General features: G+C 38.5%; 2 protein-coding genes across 4 annotated transcripts in view; one reads left to right on the forward strand and one right to left on the reverse strand.

Moving 5' to 3' along the window:
- The window catches only part of SON (SON DNA and RNA binding protein), a 31,827-nt gene extending 21,496 nt beyond the window's left edge, over nucleotides 1–10,331 (forward strand). The window contains exons 7-12 of one of the 3 annotated variants that reach the window (XM_046647953.1): nucleotides 939–1,049; nucleotides 2,141–2,257; nucleotides 6,500–6,647; nucleotides 8,430–8,501; nucleotides 8,609–8,724; nucleotides 9,264–10,331. In XM_046647953.1, coding sequence (XP_046503909.1) covers nucleotides 939–1,049; nucleotides 2,141–2,257; nucleotides 6,500–6,647; nucleotides 8,430–8,501; nucleotides 8,609–8,724; nucleotides 9,264–9,422 — 723 coding nt within the window. In that variant the 3' untranslated portion in view covers nucleotides 9,423–10,331. Of the gene's footprint in view, nucleotides 1–938; nucleotides 1,050–2,140; nucleotides 2,258–5,737; nucleotides 5,818–6,499; nucleotides 6,648–8,429; nucleotides 8,502–8,608; nucleotides 8,725–9,210 lie in introns of those variants that run through there. The other 2 variants (XM_046647954.1, XM_046647956.1) reach the window with 2 other exon arrangements.
- Nucleotides 10,332–10,421: 90 nt separating this feature from the next.
- Nucleotides 10,422–19,643, reverse strand: part of LOC124231541 (protein downstream neighbor of Son-like) — a 10,129-nt gene continuing 907 nt past the window's right edge. Inside the window, exons 3-12 of the mRNA XM_046648335.1 lie at nucleotides 19,443–19,643; nucleotides 18,944–19,024; nucleotides 18,075–18,278; nucleotides 15,706–15,884; nucleotides 14,942–15,120; nucleotides 13,795–13,873; nucleotides 13,579–13,683; nucleotides 12,890–13,088; nucleotides 11,901–12,113; nucleotides 10,422–11,286 (exon numbers count right to left, since the gene is read on the reverse strand). Of these exons, the coding sequence (XP_046504291.1) occupies nucleotides 11,149–11,286; nucleotides 11,901–12,113; nucleotides 12,890–13,088; nucleotides 13,579–13,683; nucleotides 13,795–13,873; nucleotides 14,942–15,120; nucleotides 15,706–15,884; nucleotides 18,075–18,278; nucleotides 18,944–19,024; nucleotides 19,443–19,643 (1,578 nt within the window). The 3' untranslated portion in view covers nucleotides 10,422–11,148. The remainder of the gene's footprint in view (nucleotides 11,287–11,900; nucleotides 12,114–12,889; nucleotides 13,089–13,578; nucleotides 13,684–13,794; nucleotides 13,874–14,941; nucleotides 15,121–15,705; nucleotides 15,885–18,074; nucleotides 18,279–18,943; nucleotides 19,025–19,442) is intronic.

Consider the following 19,643-nt stretch of genomic DNA (forward strand, 5'->3'; position numbering starts at 1 on the left):
GATCTAAGACATTTCAAATGTATTTTATTTTAAATGTTTAATTTATGTTAATCCCGAAGAAATTTTTTTTTGAGGAAGATTGGCCCTGAGTTAACATTTGTTGCCAGTCTTCCTCTTTTTGCTTGAGGAAGATGGTCCCTGAGCTAACATCCTTGCTGGTTTTCCTCTACTTTGTATATGGGACGCTGCAGCTGCATGGCCTGATAAGCGGTGTGTAGGTCCGTCTGTGCCCTGGATCCGAACCTGTGAACCCTGGGCCGCCAAAGCAGAGTGCTCAAACTTAACCACTGCCACTGGGCTGGCCCCCCAAAGAAATATTTTAACTTTGGTCATAAATGTATATACACTATGACAAAAGATTAATTTATTTATATAATCATTATATTCTTTGAAGAAAATGAGTCCTTAAGACTGAACTATATCTATGAACAACGCAAGAAGGTGAAAAGACGTGCAGATGAGTGAGAGATCATCCACACGATAGTTTTCTACTTGCTTATTCAAGAATCTTATTGCTTCTGAAGGTTATGCTAATAAGTAGGGTAAAATGAAAACTACTGATGAGTATGAAATTAATAGTTTAAAAATAGTTAAAATTCTCAGTTCACTATAAATAACTATTTTGTTAGTGAAGCCTAGAGATTTTTAAGTCCTTTGTGGAACTTTCTATGATCATAATTTGATACAGTAGAAAATATGACATCAAATTCTGGGTTGAGTTCAACTGCTGCCTCTGATACTTTGTAACTTACCTTAAACGATCCTTGTCTACTTTCTAAGGTTATTTTACCTTTTTGAATCTTCTTCCTACTTTACAAGATTATTAATAGATGACTGTTATTTTGTTTTTGACATGTAGCAACTAAAGATATGAGCATTTTTCAGAATGTAGGGGGTCTATTGTAATTTGAGATAATTATCTATGTTTTCTTTCTTAGCCTGTGGACATTTCTACAGCAATGAGTGAGCGGGCGCTTGCTCAGAAAAGACTCAGTGAGAATGCATTTGACCTTGAAGCAATGAGCATGTTAAATCGAGCTCAGGAACGGGTATGTAGCAGTTTGAATGTCTAAATGAGATTTTTGCTAACTAGATGGTTGTGACATAAGCAAAGTCTGTGGCATGCTGTTGAAATGTAGGTCTTTATCTTGAAAATCCAGGAAAATAAATCATTTATCTTAATTAGCTAGTTTAGTTTAAATGAGATCAGCGATTTGGGGCCTGATCATTCATTCATTAAATGTTTATTGTGTACTATGTGGCAGGAACTGTTTCTTGAGGGAATGAAAGAAAAAAATTCCCTGCCTTCATAGAGTTTATAATCTGGTCTATTATAACAGCTAAGTGCCCCTAATAGTCCTGTGAGATTTAGGCACTATTATGAGTTCCTGTTTCCCAGCTGAGGATACTGAGGTAAAGTGTGGTTAAGTGATGCCCAAGGTCACAAAACTAGAAAGTGAGGGAAGTGGGGATTCAAATCCAGGTAGTCTGAGTCCAGAGTCTATGCTTTTCACAGTGGACAGCTTCTCTGTTTCTCCTCTACTTTTCTATGGTAGAGCTGTATGGAAACATAAGTACATGTTCAGACAGAGAGGAAATACATTGCCCTACAATACCAGGTGTTCACGAAATAAACTTTGAATGAATGACAACTGATTCTTGAACCATCACAATGAATGCTGGTGATAATGTAGTGCACAGTTTTTAAAGAAAGCCGTTTATGTGTTTGAACCAATTTCCTGTATTTATTACTCTTTAAGCATATATCTTGAATTTATTCTGGATTTATAATACTTTAAAGAATGTAATTAATTAAAAGCTCAGGCTATTATGACATTTATCTATGTGATCTTTTTAAAGAATGAATATTAGAGCTACGCTTTTAGTTGTTAGAGATGTATCTCAAATCTTGTTATTAATGGGATTCATTGAATTTTATCAAACTGCTTTGGAGTGTTTAGGAAAACAGTTAAGTATGTATAAATTCAGTGTATTGTTTTAAAAGGTGAATGTTCAAGTCTGTTATTCAGCCATTTCAGGAACTAAATTAACCATTTCATTTAGAGAATTGTTAATACCATGACACTTTAACTAGATAAGTAATTTTACTTAGTTAATTGAGGTGTCTTCCTTTCTTCAGATTGATGCCTGGGCTCAGCTGAACTCTATTCCTGGCCAATTCACAGGAAGTACAGGAGTACAGGTTCTGACACAGGAACAGTTGGCCAATACTGGTGCCCAAGCCTGGATTAAAAAGGTACACAACATAGGCACATACAAAAATGTCCAAGTACAAAGTTAAAATCTTTTAGAAAATGTTTTATTAAAAATGCACTAAGAGGCCAGTGACTCTAACCAAAGTTCATGAGTAAATTTGCTATGTGTATATACTCCAGGATGGACACTGAAGACGGACCTGATTCATGAGACAATGGCAAATGTATAAATATGGCTCAAGAGCCACTCAGTTTATATCCTGAGGTTATTTTTATTATTGCTGCTGCTGGTTTTTGTGGGGTGGTTTTTTACTACTGTGTTTAATGCTAACAGTGTATCTCAGGTGCTGTTCAGAATATTCCACAGTTCCTGTTGGACTACTAATTTCAAAGCAGTGGTTCTCAAAGTTTTTCTCAACATGGGATACTTTATTACAGGTTTATTTTTGGTGGATCACTGCCCCCAAGAGCCCTGTACCACCCCAATTTTCCGTTCCTCTGTCCTTCTTTCCCTTTCCTTAGTGCCTGCACCCTCCTCTAAGCTCCCTAGGCCCCTTTCCTCACCCCTCTTGTGATCTCTAGCCTCAGGTCCCTGTGGTTGTCAGCTGTTAGTTGCAGCAAGTGGTTGGGTGGACCCAGTATTAGCAGTGCATGTGGTGATTTTGCCATGGGACTGGAAGGCTGGGGAGGATGCCTGGAGCGCGTGGGGTGGGCATTGCTGAAGGGTGGTGAAGGGAGTGGGATGGAGATGGAGAATACTGTCTGTGGACCACCATTTAGGCCCTGGTGGCCTCTGGTGATCCACAGGCTGAATTTGAGAACCACTGATCTCATGAAGAAACAGGATATGTAAGACATAAATTCAAGGGAGAGGACGGACGCCCCGTGCTGTGAAGATGTAGGTGCTCCTGGTTTCAGATTCCTGCAGTGAGACCTGTGAACTCCACCTACGACTGCCTCATTGTTGGGGGAGTCTTAGGTGGTTAAGAAGGGCTTTCTGAAGAAATGCGTTCTGGTGAAGGGACATGGTGTGGTTGGATGGGCAATGGGAAATTTGTTTCAGGAGTACTGGCAACATAGCTGTGCTGAAACTGGGAGGCTGTGTGGTCTAATGGCTTGGGAAGGTTTCTTTATCCCGCTGTACTCCTGACTCCTTTTGTGATTATGGGCAAGTAATTACTTGGCATTTCAGTCTCTAAGGGTCACGTGAAGACAAGTGCTTATTACTCCCTTACAGGGTGGTAATCAGTAATGTGATGAGTACTATAGAGGATTGCCGTGAGTGCTAGTGAATGAGATGAATTTCTGAAAAGGACTTTTAGTTGCCTTGGACCTTTTAATATCATAACATTTATTTCAGTTTTGATAGCGTTTTATCACTGATGGTCCTCTTATTAACAAATTAATGCAAAACATTATATATTCTCACTTTGCCTGCCAGTTTTTGGGGGAAATACTTGCATTAATATGTGTATAGTGAGTACACGGTCAGATTCATTACAAGATTACAACTTATGTAGTTTACTAGTGTTTCGTGTTGGAAAAAAGATGATAATCTAGCAAAATATTTTTAAGTTTGAATTAATTTTGTACTAATTGTATTACAGTTTTTAAAATGTGAAAGTGATTTGCATAGTATTTGGAAAGTGGCTTTCATCTTATTGGGAAGAATTAGAAACGTATATCTATGTCTTTAACAGTTTTAATTCTTTAATATTATTTAATACTATTTAATCTTGAAGCTGGGTACTCAGTATTTCAGGAAATTAGAATTGAAGCTTATCTGGTGTATAGGTACATAATAATTAAATAGTCATGTACATTACTAGGTAGAAACTTGGGAATGTGATTCCAGTGCATAATTTTGGTCATCATTGGTATAAAGAAGTGCTGATGCATAATGCTTGTATACTTCTAAACATCATGTTAACATAACTTTAAAAAAGTGAATCTTTTACTGATTCAATTGATTTCCTGTAAACTTTCCCTTAATTTTTTTTTGATTTCCAGTCTTGTAGGCAGTTGACTGATTTCAAATAAATAATTTACATCATTTAAAATGTAAATTTAATGTAAATTATTGATAAATTATCATGAGATAAAGATGTGTTCATTCATCAGACCAGATTTCTAAGTAGTTAGAGAAGAACGCAATGCTCTCAGGAAAATTTCAATTTATATGTTACTGAAGAATATTTGCTACTAATATGAATTAAGGAAGGAACATTTTATTTACAAAAATGAGCCAGAACATGTGGAAAAGTTATTAGGCAACTGAAAACTTAACACTTATCTTCAGTGGCAGAGAGATTTTACAAAACTATCTACTTGTTGTGTTTAGAAAACTTTTTCAAATGATCATTTGGCTTTTATTGCCTCGCTGTAGCCCAGCACTCTTTATATATTAAATCCACATGAAATGCCAACATTTTCCATTTTATTTTTTAGTTTGTTACAGTATATTCTTAGATGAAAAAGAATAAGATTTTTAGTATTGTCAGTAAAAAATTTTTAAATGGTTATTTATTTAAAAGAATCTTTGTTTTCTGGAATGAGATGATTCGGACATGACCCTGATGAATATTGTTTATTATTGTAGTCTCTGTAGATTAATCAGCTTTTTATGAGCTGTATACACACTGGGGTAAAGAAACAGATGACAATATTAGAGAATAGAAACAAAATCGGAAACCTGGGTTATTTGGGGATTTGTATTATACTCTGCACAGTTGCCCTTTCTTTTAGGAGTGTTTCCTGGAAAAGAGGGGCGGATGAACCTGGAAGTAAGTAAAAGTCATTTTAGGTGTGTAGCAACAAGGCAGTTGATATCCAAGCGTCAGCTAACTTTTCTCTTATACATCAACACTGCATGGCCTGCACCAAATAAGGAACTGAACCAGGGGTATGTTTCTACCTCCGCAGCTGCCTCCTTCCATCAGAGCACTTTGTTGAACTTAATGTCTAGTCACACATCATTGGCATGTTTTTCTCCCCAGCATATAGTTAAAAAGCTGGGGAAAAAATAAGATTATACAGTTTTACTACTGTGTAAAAACAAGATTTTAAAAGTTCAGTATTTAACTTATCAATACAGGAATGATTAATGCATACTATTTCCAGAGCTATCAAAATTTTTGACTCCCTCTGTTGATAAGTTAATGACTTGCTATATATGTTTGCTAGAGAATATAAATCTAAACTTTAATAACAATGGGAAATAAGGCATGATTTGCAGATATATCTTACAAATTTTTAAAAAATGGTCATAAAGATCAACAGTAGAATTCAGTAGTTTGTTATATGTACATGGATGCCCTTTAAAAAGAGGCATTGCATTATTTCTTAATGTGCGGAAATAATCAGCTGTCGACCATGCTAATGTATATAGTTGTGCATCGTAGGACATTAAGTGGTTTGCTGCTTTGATGGAAATTATGGTTCAGTGGGTTGGATACAAGAGAGATGACTGTTCACAGAATAACCTGTGAACTTTCACCCCTCTGTATGGAAACTTGTTTCAGGGCCAAATCCTTGTAGCTGTCTTCTTGCCCCGGTCAGTGCCAGCCCTACTATTCACAACACTGCTGCTACCGAGGCCTAGGTATGTAAACATTTAAGGAGTTTTTTAAAAGTATTTTAACATCAAGATAGGTTTTAAAAGAATTCAGATTCAGTATGGTGTAATTTCAGGGTATTTTATATGATTGTCTTCCATTTCTTATTGTGTAAATTTAATTTAAAGAGTTATCTGTTTGCTTCATAGGAATTTTCTAAGTAAAATACTTATACTTGTTTGATGGTAGAATGGGGAAGAAAACTTTGGATGATAACAATATGCTTTTTCAGTGTCCAAACTATTTCTAAATGATTTATGGGCTTTATCATTAACTAGGTACACCCGGGACAATTAATACTATTGACTGTTTTAACATTGCCTTCTTTTTATTTTGCAAGCTAAGAAGAGATACCAGTGAACCTAAATAGTGGACGAAAACAGGATTGTTCTCTTTTTTTTTTTTGGAGGGGGGCACAAGGGGCCACTGTTTTAAAACTGCCATTTATTTGCCTTATTTGACTTTCAAAGTACTATTATGTTAATGTGAAAATAACTAGACCATACACACTACAGTATGTATATAAGTATAGAAGTATTTAAATTTAATTGCTATAATAACAGTTCTAGAAGTAAAATAAGATTTCTTTTTTTAAAAAGTTACACTGAGAATTTGTAGTCAAATTCTAACTGTAAAATGGGGACATTTTACCTTTCTTTCTTTGGATAGGATCAGTTCTTAAGAGCAGCCCCAGTAACTGGAGGAATGGGAGCCGTTTTGATGAGAAAAATGGGCTGGAGAGAAGGAGAAGGATTAGGAAAAAACAAAGAAGGAAATAAGGAACCTATCCTAGTTGACTTTAAGACAGACCGAAAAGGTAAGTGTTTTGGGGGAACGTTTATTATCATCCTTTAACATTTAGAGTTTCATTACCTTCATATATTCTTTTGATGTCAGTAATCCTGAACTGGAGGCACCACTTCTGGTGTATATATAGCTGTTTTTGGGAAAATGAAGCTCATTTTCAGTGGCTTATATCAATATAGGTGGAGACACTAATGCAACCTTTGCTATGTATTTTTTCTGTCTCAGCTATTGTATCCCATATAGTCTTCTTTCCTATTAGAATGCTCTTTTGTCTTCACCTTATAAACCCTTTTTTCTAGCTCAGTAATTGAGTTCTTCTGGGTTGGGGCTGGAGAACAGTAGACCAGCTGCTGACATCACTGTCACCTCTTCATACTGCCCTGTGTTCGGGGCACCTTGGAACTTTTCTGTCTGCCTGCATTTTGCTACTGTCCTCAGATACCTGGGGCGGAGGGCTGGAGGGTCTATCTATATAGCCTGCATCTAGTTGCTAAGTATTAAAAATATACTTACTGTACAGACAATTAGTAACTTTTAAATAATTTCCTCCCTAGGAATAATGTCCTAAGTAGAATCACATGGGGCTGCCAGCTCAATGTGATTTCAGTAGCTTATTTAAGACTGCTTTTTAGAAACTGGAAAATTTAAAACGGATATTTATTTTCCTTACCTTTGTAATGAAATAGAAAGTTGAAGTTAATGCAGTTAAATTATTCTGCCTGAATGAGTTTGGAAACTGACTACCTCTGACCAAATTATGTACTTTAAAAAATGTTTTGCATCAGAATTTCTACATTGTCATCCCTGTAGAATACTCTGTTGCCATTTTATTTCAAATTGGAGGGAGTTTATTGTAATAGTGATATTCAAAAATAGGCTGGAAATAACATGAGAATCATCCTATGATGTAGTATTGGTTCAAAGTTTAAATCTGAAAAGGACATTGTGCCGATTATGTCACATTGACATTATATTGCTTATATAAGTTGAAAAAATTCTGTGTCATAAAAGGTGGTTTATTGGAACAAAATATCTGTGGATGCATTGTGTAATTCCAGGGAACATTTTCTTTGGAATTGTGCAACATGGCCTGGGTGTGGGAAAGCATACTAGCAGAATTAGCAAAGAACTGGTTGCAGAATTCCTCCTAGGATAAATGGAAGTGGGCAAGCATTGATTTTTAGATAGTAACATAGTTAGATCCCTTTGGAAAAGTAGGTTATGCAGTGAGGTTATGTTTGTCTTTTGAGACCATCTCACATTTGATAAGCCAGAAAGGGATTGTTTGCTGGGGAAAAAATGGACCCATTTATGCATACAGACAGCCTTTCTCACTTTACCTTTTATTTCCTTAGTGGCCTAAATCCTTGCCTTTTGGGGAACATACTTCTTAATTGAACATCATTTTTTAAGGGATGGGAGACCTTTAGATATCACTTGCAATAAATAGCCACTGCTACTTAAACGTACAAAGAAACAGACCTGGAGCTGTTGATAATTAGGGCACTTAATTTATATATGTATTCACATATTCTTGTGTTTTCTGAACATTTGATTTTTATACGATTTCCAATACTAAGGTATATGAAAATATAGATTTATATATTGAAACACAGCAAAAGAGAAGTCAAGATGGATATAGAAATCAAGGGTAATGAGAATTTATTGAATGTTTTATTTGAAGGCATGAGTTGAGGTTCAGGTTACTACAGATGGAATCGTCGTTTTGCTGTTAAAATTTACAACTGCTGCTTTGAAATTTATTCAGTGAACGTTTGACTTTTTTTTTAAGGTCTTGTTGCAGTGGGAGAAAGAGCACAAAAGAGGTCTGGGAACTTCTCTGCTGCAATGAAAGATCTGTCAGGTGAGAGACAGTTTTGAATTTCCTCTTCCCCATCGCTACCTTGAATTCATAATTTGTCGCCACAGATGGTGGAAATAATTAATAAGTGGTTCTTTCTTTCTCTGCAGGCAAACATCCTGTCTCTGCCTTGATGGAAATCTGTAATAAGAGAAGGTGGCAACCACCTGAATTTCTCTTGGTCCATGATAGTGGCCCTGATCATCGCAAACATTTTCTCTTTAGGGTAAATATGAATTTCTGCATTAATTGTATACATTTAATAATTTGATGACAATGTTAGAGGGTGAGGGATAAACATTATAGGATCACAGGATTAATATACTGTTTGTGGGTTGGGAGTGTTTATTTGTGTGGGTAGAGTGGTGGGAGTTTTAAACATTTACGTGTGCTTAAAGTGACCTGTAATATACTGTTTTTAAAAATGTTGGAGGGAAGGATGTGGGCAAAATCTGGTGAACAATTTGTTGACATTTTCTACTGGAACTTGGGGAATTAATTTAGTAGTCTTATCAGGCCCTTTTTTTTTCCTTCAATTTGGAGACCTGCTCTTAACTTGCAGTCCCTTTTCTTCTGGGTTGAGATTAATTTGACTTATGTAGTATGGGTTTTATATTTTTATAGATTATTTTTCTAGCATTTAGTGAAAAAATAAAAAGCTAATAGATATTAAAGTTTGATGCTGTTCTTATTGTATGTTTTTCTTGAATAGGTATTGAGAAATGGAAGCCCTTACCAGCCCAATTGTATGTTTTTCTTGAATAGGTATTGATAAATGGAAGCGCTTACCAGCCCAGCTTTGCCAGCCCTAATAAGAAGCATGCTAAAGCCACAGCAGCTACTGTGGTTCTTCAAGCAATGGGCCTTGTACCAAAGGACCTCATGGCTAATGCCACTTGCTTCAGGAGTGCCTCACGTAGATAGATTGAGGTTTTATATTAATCATTTCAGATAATTTTACTCTGCATCAAAATGTACTTCCTCTTTAATGTTGTAAATATCTGGCAATTTAAGACATTGTGTAAAAAGCAATCTGTACAAAACATCTCCAGGCTTTGATTTTTGTACCATGGAAATTGTATTTAACCATACAGGGTTTTGGTATGTTTATATTGTTTACCTTAGTGATGTATTTGTTTAAGTGGCTAACATCCAAACGATTGTTTGAAGGCATCCGTAATCTTCAGTGTGGAATGTTAAATAACGCTTTTATACTGTATTTTGTACTATGATATAACTTCCCTTCCTTATGGCTAGGCTGCTGTAACACTTGCCTGTAATCAGTGAAGGGCTGTGCACCTTGTACTAGTTCACAATGGGTTCTGCTGGACAGATACTGGGCCAGTGTTATTGAGGTAATCAAGCAAGATCTGTTCCACAGGGCTAATGCCACCATCTTCCCTTAAAATTTTGTAGAGGTTATAAAAAGAAAGTGGTATGTTGTGTGATGATCAGCACTAAGTTCTGTGTTCCCGTCAAAGCCACTTGGGCCATGAGAAGGGAGTCGAAATTAACTCCAACTAGAATTTTACTGCAGAAGCCAAGTACATTTAGTATGGCATTGAGTTGTGATATAGTTTTACTTTGATGTGCATTTTGAATTTCAGCTACACCTAGATAGACGTAAAATGATAATTAAAATGCTGTAACCAACTTATCTAATAAAATCGGCACCCAGCCATTATTTTGTTGACTATGAGAAAGTTTAAGTTTATGTTAATTTTTAGGGTCTGATAGAATATTTCATGTGTATTACAGTGGTATTCATATGCTATGTCTCTAAACTTTATTTTCAAAAGCTTAAGGCCCAAATATAAACTTCTCTGGAATAAATGTGGTGTTTTATTTTCTGGATTTTTATAACATGAACAAATACTTCTTCACTAAATACTATTATTTCTTTACCCAATGCTTTTGATTTCTAAGCACTTTTATTTAGAAAATTTGAATTATATATACACACACACACAAATACCTACAAGAACATTAACTACTACTTTGCTGTGACAGCCGAGCATACTTTACAACTCAACACTATTCTGTACGGAATACAAAATACCCTTAGCTGAATTAACATGCAGTAAAAAAACAATATATTTGAGAATAGAGGAATTGTAAATCAGTAGGAGAACTACTAAGCTGGGAGCATCAACAATCAGCTCAGTAGATATTATCTACATTTGTTTTCTACCTTTATGAAACGAGAACCTGCCAATAATCCTAGGTAAATTGTTTAACTGTGCCCGGATGCCATTAGTCACAATGCCGTGAGATAGTTGATACTAACTTAGCCTCAATTTCCCATTTGCAAGGAAACACATTGTTTTCTACTCAGTTTATAATTAGGTTGTAGGGAGCTAGAATTCTCAATCAAGTTGAGGTGTTTTTAAACGTTTCACTTATTTTCACACCTGAATATAATCAAAATAGTAAAAACAAAATGTTGATTTGAAACCTCAATTGTACTGCTTAGCGCATGTAGTAAAAGTTAAATGTAACAAGATTAATGTTTATAAACATTTGAATGTTTTAAAATTCCTTTCTTTTAACTTCCAAAATGAACTTTAAAGCCAAAGGTATAAGAATCTTGAATTTCCTTGCTAGAAGGCTTTTTTTTCCTCATAGACTCCTTTTAGGCTTACTTTGGTGTTCAGGATCTCCAATTATAAATGTAGTCACTCATTTTCACATGCCGTAAAGATGATTTCCCCAGCACTGGTGTTTGACTAAGTTGGTCCAGAGTCTTAGGGTGCAACCCACAGTTAGCAAGCTCCTCATGAACGGTCTCCTGTGGAAATTTGTATGTGAGTCAGTAAAAAGCCCATCAGTCTTTGAACACTGAGTTTTTAATAACTACTATGGGAACTTTCACAAATAAATGCTGTATTCATGTTTATAAGGTAGGGGCAAGTCATCATCATCGATAGAAGTTGACCCTAAGAATTTTTGCGTAGTGACAGCATCCAAAAATATTAATTTGGGTTATTTTTCTAAGTCTAGCAAACTGATAAAAGTATGAGAGGCAATTTTAAAGGTCATAATTATAACCTCTAAATAAAAAAATATGTCCAAAATTAAAGGCAAATATGGTTAAGTAAACAACTATACAATAAATGAATTAGACACTGTTAATTTCTGGTTCTGAGAGGACAATGAAAATAACGCCTTTTTGTTTGGGAAGTTCTTTAGTCACTGTTGAGTACAATAGCCTGAATTCATAAAATTTACCTTACAAAAACAACATACAGACATATCCCTTCCTCTAGTAATTATAATTGATAAAATTAAGTAGTACCATTTAATAACTTGAAACATGAGTTTGGCTCATCACAAATCACTTATTTTCTCCATCTAGTTTGAGGAAACTAGCTACAAATAATCAATTTATAGCTGTATACTTACCTTATCTTGTACTTCTGTCACTGGTGGGCAGATATTAAATACAGCAGTTGGCTCGTGTGTATACAGTCCTGCAGAAAACGACCCACTCTGTGAAGATTTGAGTAGCATGGTCACAGAATGTAGAGAATGAGGCATGACAGGACCTGTAATCTCCAAACTAAATTGATCTTTGTATCCGGAAAGAGCTTGTGTCTTCACATTTACACTTCGTGCCTTTGAAAAGATTTAAAGAAATTTATGGTCACCATTTCTTGAGCTTTTGTCCCTAACAAAAAATGTGTTCACTAGCTTTTCATTTAGATTTTCCTCCCTTTAATAGTTACGGAACAAAGGTAGTTCATAAGACGTCAAAAGAATGTTATATGAGTAAAAATGTTTAGTAGTCTCCAGCATCCTCTCCTCCAAATTATGAGATTATCAGTTTAAATCTATTATAGTTTTCTCATATGGTATTGGTATCCTTTTATGATTTAGTAATACACTTTCAACGCAGGATACTGGGAAAACAAAATTCTACTGCTATTAACATGCAGTATATATTTTGTATTTACACATAGGATTTTTTCCAACAATATGGATATACAGTTATTTTTTTGACTTATCCATGATCCACTTTTTGAGATCTATAATTTAACAATATTCTTGGCTATGTTCTTTCATTGGTTAAGAAATGAGACAAAATGAGATTAAGCAACTTTTCCTATGGCGAAAAGGGAAATTAACATCAAAATGATTCTGTTGCCAATTTAATAAATTTTTTTCATATAATTCAAACATTTCATATAATTCATATACTGTCATTTAATTCCTTTGATAGAACTTTATATAAGAACTTTTTTACTGGGAGGAAAGCAAAAACAAAATACACTCCATGTAAAAATGCTAGGAGTTATTAAAAACAAATCAGGAATTTACCCTATCCAAAGAGGAAAAGTACTTAAAGCTTGGTTATGAGAAACAGTGTAGAATTTCTTTTTTCTTTTTATTACCTTAAGCATTTGCATTGTGGCACCTCGGAAAGCTATGGGGGATAAGAGGGTCGGTGGAAGTCCTGCCTGTGGACCTGAGGTAGCAATTAAACTCTTACAGTTAATCAGAAAATTTAGCAACGTAAAGGTGTTCGTTCCCTTCACCAGCACAACAGACTCAGGCCTGTGGTCCATTTGTACTTCATGTTTTTCTTTACGCCTGAAGATGACAATCAAGGAAACTGCAAAAGCAAATCCCAACCAGTGGGAAAAGCAGGTATCTTGATTCTGAATCACATGGGACCATTTTATCCCCATTCCAAACTGGAAATGTTCTTACCACCCCTCTTCACTACAATTATAAGGCATCTGTTTAAATCAAAATGATTTCTCTTTGACCATCTGAATTTGCTGTAAATGGACACCTAAAAAAACTGATTTCTTCTCTAGTCAAAAATATGTTCCGTTCTGCCCATAAACTTAACCAAAATGGAATGACTTCACTTTAAAAAAAACAGTTTAATAATAACTGTTGACAGTTTATTGGCACTTAGGAGTTTGTTATTTAATGTCAAAATGGAGAATTAGTTTTAATATGATCTTAAGATCATTTAAGATTATAGTCAAATAAAATTACCAGACAGTATTACATTGCTCGTTAACTTAATTCAATGAAAATCAATTCTAGTTAATAAGAACTGAAAGGATACAGCCTGATGGAGAGTATATCTGGTTTTTTAATTTTATCTTGCACACCCATCTCTTCCAGCCAAGAGAAACTTTCTTCTTCATCCTCATCACTCATTGCTTGCTCCCTAGGAAATGGCCATAGTTAGAGTCCCCACTTCATAAAGCTGTTTTCTCTACAAAACTGTTTCACTGAGTTAAGTCACAGGATGATGTAAAAGGTTACTTTAATCACATACTCCTCATGTCCCAAGCTTGTTCTGGATGCTTTCTTCTCCTGGCCATTTTCTTTTATTAAAGGCAGAGAAAATTCAATACCTACATGAGGAAAGAAAAAGGTAACTGAGTTTTCTCTAATGTAATGTAAAAGAATTTAAAAGGAGTGCCCAGTGTCAGAGAGTATGAAATTTGAAAATGTGAATTTTCACACTTGATCTATTGAGGCAGTAGTTTTGAAGCTTTCCTGACAGCAACCCACAATATACACACACACACACACACCCTCCTTGAAACAAAAAGTTCAGGAAACAATACATACACTTACTACATGTGGTACTCTTTCATAAAGTATATTCTACTCGATTCCATTTTTTTAAACAGTGCTGACTGAGCCCACTAAATAGATTTCATGATCCACTAATGAGTTGACCCAGTTTAAAAATTACTGTTGGGAGGGAGGAGGCCAAAAGGGGTGATTAGGCACATGTGTGTGGTGATGGATTGTAATTAGTCTTTGGGTGGTGAACATGATGTAATCTACACAGAAGTCGAAATATATAATGATGAACACCTGTAATTTATATAATGTTATAAACCAATGTTACCACAATAAAAAAAAAGAAAATTATGTTATTTAAAGGGGATAAGTAATTTGCACTCTCAAGAAATTTCTAGCAGAGTATATTCAGATTTGGACTTTCCAGGCCAACACGTGTTTAGAGATCAGAGAAGGGAACACTATTAACTTAAAGCTATGTATAAGGGGCAGTTTAAATGACTGCTGGAAAAAATCAGAAGTGAAGGAATAAACATTTCTTAAAATAATATAGGTAAAACTCGTAGAAGACAACTCAACTGTTAAAAGAATTCAAATTTTAGCTTTTAAGTAAAGTGTCTATTATCTAGTGTGGTATTCTCATTTTTAACCTAAGGTTTACCTCCTTCTTTTTGTGTGTGTGTGTGTGTGTGTGTGTGTGTGTGTGTGTGAGGAAGATTGGCTCTGAGCTAACATCTATGCCCATCTTCTTCTATTTTTTGTATATGGGTCACCACCGGAGCACGGCTTGATGAGTGATAGGTCTGTGCCGGGATCTGAACCTGCCAGCCCGGGCTGCCCAAGTGGAGCGCCACAAACTTAACCACTACGCTACCAGGCTGGCCCCTTACCTTCATTTTTCATAGCTTCTCTTAAACCTCTAGTTGTAGGAGATATGAGAGCTGTGATTACATCATTTCCTGCTAATCCTGCTGCACGGAACAGGATAGTAAACTGATAGGTACAAACATAAAAATAGGGGCAAAGTTTTGTCTTCAGCAGATTATATAGAGAAGTGAAGCTCACAGACCTAGGAAGCAAAAAAAGTTTATTTTATTTAGGTATTATTAAACATTTAATTCAAAATCTAAAATTTAATTTTGTATAATTCAGTTTGATACTCGCCTGATTTAAAACACAACACAAACACTAGAGATAATGGTTTGAATTTTTGCCGTTTCATACAGCTTGGCTTTAAAGGCTAAAATTGGTCATGGGACTTGATGACTTCTAAATACTTTAACAAGTAGTGTTTACCACTTAAACACTAACCATTTTTTCTTTAAACAAAATTTAATTGATAATTGGTTGCTTTCTCTGAGCAGCTTCTGCTGATGAGACAGGAAGCAGCCATTGACAAGGAGTAACATTAAAGACTTCTGTCTATATATACTTATCAAATGCTTAAACACATTCCACGACCGCATGAAGAGCGAACAACAGCTTAAAAAGTAAACAATTTAAATGCTACTTATTAAGAGTTTAGGTAAAATAATTCAGAAGGACAGAGAAATCCTTCTCTCGCTATACATTTCCACATCTTATAAATAATAAAAAAAGAGAATACTGCTAAAATGAAAATTCACTCGATTGCACAGATTTTTACCAATCTTACCAGTCACTCATTAAAATGTCTTGCAGGGCTTCATCAGCTGACCAAGGGCTTGCCTTTCCAGCCATTTTTCTGTCTGCTCCGATACGAGGGAAGAGCGGCAGCCACGGAAAGGCAGGGTGGAGCCAATAGACAAGGCTCTGCTGGAAGGCACAGCGGAGCTCAGTGCAGAGTTTGGGATCCTAAAAGCCAGAGATGATAGTGGACAGTTTCTGCCCCATTAGAAGTACAAAATTTCATTAAAAAGACACTGAATATACCAAACTTATTCTCACAATCTTCACTGCTTCCTACAGGAAAGTGTTAACTGTTAAGATGGGCTAAAATGGGTTTTTTGTTTGAAAAAACCTTTCTTGTCAGCAATGGCAGTCTGTTAAACCAAACATCAGAATACACACTTAAACACAGATGGGAACATTCTCCTGTCTCTACCATCCTGAAGAACAATGACCATATTTTTCTGGGGGGTGTGTGTGTAGGTAACGCTATGTTCAACTCCGCTCCCCTGACGACACTGTTTCAAAAGTAGCCAGTAAAAATTGAAAATGTGGATCACAAATCATCCTGATCTACTGAAGAAAGAGATGTGCTACGGCCTCTACGTAATTCCTTTTAGCCTAGTTTGAGCTGATGGGCTAAACCTGAAAGTAACGCAATTACACTTCTCTAAAACCATTCTAGAACTCATTAACTTTACTAAATTTACAACTAACCATCACCTAGGTAGCAAGAATTAGTGCATTTAAAAAAGTAGAGTATAGGCCCTGCGGCTGGCACACCCCGGTCGACCTGCGGAGACCTTCCGGAAAGCGGTTCGGTGCAGGCCTAGTGTAGTCTTCTGTCTGCACAGGGTGAAAGAGAACAATGCAGAAGGACTCCAGCCCGCTAGTGCCTTTACACTGGATTGGCTTTGGCTATGCAGCACTGGTTGCTTCTGGTGGGATCACTGGCTATGCAAAAGCAGGTAGTGTCCCATCCCTGGCCGCTGGGCTCCTCTTCGGTGGGTTAGCAGGCCTGGGTGCTTATCAGCTGTCTCAGGATCAGAGGAACATCTGGGGTTTCCTAGCTACATCTGGAACCTTGGCTGGCATTATGGGAATGAGAATCGTGGGTGCCAGTTTGCTGACGGCTGTCAAACTTGGAATTAGTGTGTTCAGTGGACCCCATCAATCATACTCATGTCCCAGCTTGGACTCAAAGAATTTTAAAACGTCCACTATTCCTAGTGTATTAAGAGAAGTAAGTGCAGGATTTACATGTATTATCATGTCTTACTTAAAAAAAAGAAGGCACTGAACTTAGCAGGGAAAAAAAATCATTATCATTACAATCCTAAAGAGGTGTGTAATGTATAACACAAGAGCTTATTATTCTAATACCCTCACACAGTTTGATTCTTGTTGGTTGATGTTATCTCTTCTTTCTGTGTCTGTAGGTAAAGTCACAAGGGGTAAAAGGTTAGGTATCAATGTTGGGGGTCCTGAAAATCCATACCCTACTCAAAGGGACAGTGTGAAAAAAATCTGATGAGATTTAGCATATCTGTTCTTTTGCTCATCTTAGAGCACAGCCCTACTCTGAAATAATGTTAAATGAAATATCAATGAAAATAAAGTTTACTATAAAAAAAGTGGAATATAATTAAAAAAAAAATTAAAAATAGAAATACCCTATGACCCAGCCATCCCACTACTGTGTCTTTACCCAAAGAACTTGAAATCAACAATTCAAAGAGACTCATACACCCCTATGTTCATGGCAGCATTATTCACAATAGCCAAGACGTAGAAGCAACCCAAGTGCCCATTGACTGATGAGTGGATAAAGATGTGGTGCATACTACTCAGCCATTAAAAAAAGATGAAATCGTCCCATTCACAACTACCTGGATGGGCCTTGAGGGCATCGTGTTAAGCGAAATAAGCCAGACAGAGAAAGACACACACCATATGATTTCATCATCTGTGGAGCATAAACAAACTAGGACAAAGAGAACAAATTAGTGGTTCCCGGGGGGAAGAGGGGTGGCGGGTGGGCACAAGGGGTGAAGGGGCACATTTACATGGTATTTGACAAATAATAATGTACAACCGAAATTTCACTACGGTACAAGCTATGACGACCACAATTAAAAAAAAAAGGTAGAGTATACATTAAATGTGAGAAAATCAGTAAAATAACCAATCTGCCTTTGCAATCCTACTCGATTGCTTTTCATTTCTTTTCCTTGTATTATCTTTTTCAAAAGGCCTTAGAAAAGAATGGTTTAGTTGAACAATTAGTGAAAGGAAATATCTCTGATACTTCGCAGAGCAGTACATTTTACACTTAGTTTGTTACTTTAAGACGTAGCTATTTTCCTTCAGAATTACCTGTATACTTGGAGGCAAAGTAACTTCTGTCGCTCTGCAATGCTGGACGACACCCTGAGCCTCTTCCTGGGCCTTCAAGTGGTCCGCCCAGGTAAAGGGCTGAGAAGAGGTGAAAAGGAGGCGAGTTTTAATGCTCCAGTCCACAGGTAACTCAGTACTTCCTGAGGACAGGATATCAGACTCGGAGGATGATACGTGTGGAGTCTTTTAGAAAACAAAGGACACAAAAATTAGTAGAGTAACACGGAAAAAAGACTTTCAAATCTAAGTAACATTACCCATAACTAAAAGGTCAAAATTTTATGAACTATCTAATAAACAACATTGAAAACAAACTACACAGTGTGCAAAAGGCTGGAAGGGGCTGTGTTGAAGCGTCAACAGCGGTTGTGTCTCTGGGGAGGGGGAAGTACTTTCCACAGCCCCCGGGAAGGGCACTTCTGGAAGGCCGGGGGTCTGCGGGCGCTTCCCGCCTGCTCCCTTAGGACACTGCGGCCCTCCTTCACCCAGCAGACACGAGTCCCCGGGGCGCGGAACGGAGCGGGCGGCACCGGGGGGCTCGGCGGGCAGCGGCGCCGGGAAGGGGGTGCGAGGACCCGGTGGAAGACTGGGCGAGGGGCTCGGCCGAGCCTGCGGGGCTGGCGCCGCACGCAGAGCTGGGGTCGCACTCCCCGCAGGGGCAGCATCGCCCGCCGGAGGCCGAGGCGGCCCAGCACGCTCGCTCACGCTGGCGTTGGCGCCGTTGTGAGCATCCCCGCGCCGTCCGAGGCCCGGGGCTCTCTGCGAAACCCCTTTCCGAGCAACCCGCTTCGGGGAAGCGCGCACTCCCGCCGCAGGGCGCGCGCGCTCAGGACACTCGCCAGTACTACCTGCAGCGATTCAGGAGCGGCTGTTCCTTCAGGAAACTTCTCTTCCCTCGGCAAGTCATTCTCTTGATTAGCACCTAAAAGCTGGGGTTAAAAGCACGGTCCTTTGTCACCGGCGCGCCCTGGCGTGTGCACACGCTTGCTCCCCGCGCGGGCCGTCGGAGCTGCCGCCGCAGCCGCGGGGAGGCCAGGGGCTGCGCGTCTAGCGCCTGACGTGTGGGTCCCCCATCGGAGGATCGAGGGGCCCTGGGTGAGACACGCTGGCAGACCCCGACCCCGGAGTGCTCCCCGCTCCTCGCTCCCAGTGATTCTGCGCGCGGGAGCGGGGGCCCTGAACGCCACGGAAAGGGGCTCCTGCTTCCGCCGGCAGCCGCCCTCCAGGAGGGGTGCCAGGGTGTCCGGCGGTCTTGGCCGGCCTCTCCCCAAGAGGGCCGCGCCCAGCACCAGCCCTCTCCGCGGCCGGAGCCCCGAGCCCGCGGCTGCCGAGCGCCGAGACACTCACCGGGCCCGGCGCCTCCTGCTGGCCGCGGGCCGGTTCCTCGGGGGGCTCGGCGGCGGCCCGCGGCCGGTTGTCCAGGCGGGCGAAGGGGTTCCTGGGGGCCGCGGCCGGGCCGCCGCCTCTGCCCGCCGCCGCCGCCGGGAAGGGGCGGAGGGGCAACCCGGCCTCCAGGGCGGCGCGGCGGGGCGCCGGCTCGGGCCGCGA

This window comes from Equus quagga, chromosome 21 (genome assembly GCF_021613505.1).
Source record: "Equus quagga isolate Etosha38 chromosome 21, UCLA_HA_Equagga_1.0, whole genome shotgun sequence".
Classification (NCBI taxonomy): Eukaryota; Metazoa; Chordata; class Mammalia; order Perissodactyla; family Equidae; genus Equus; species Equus quagga.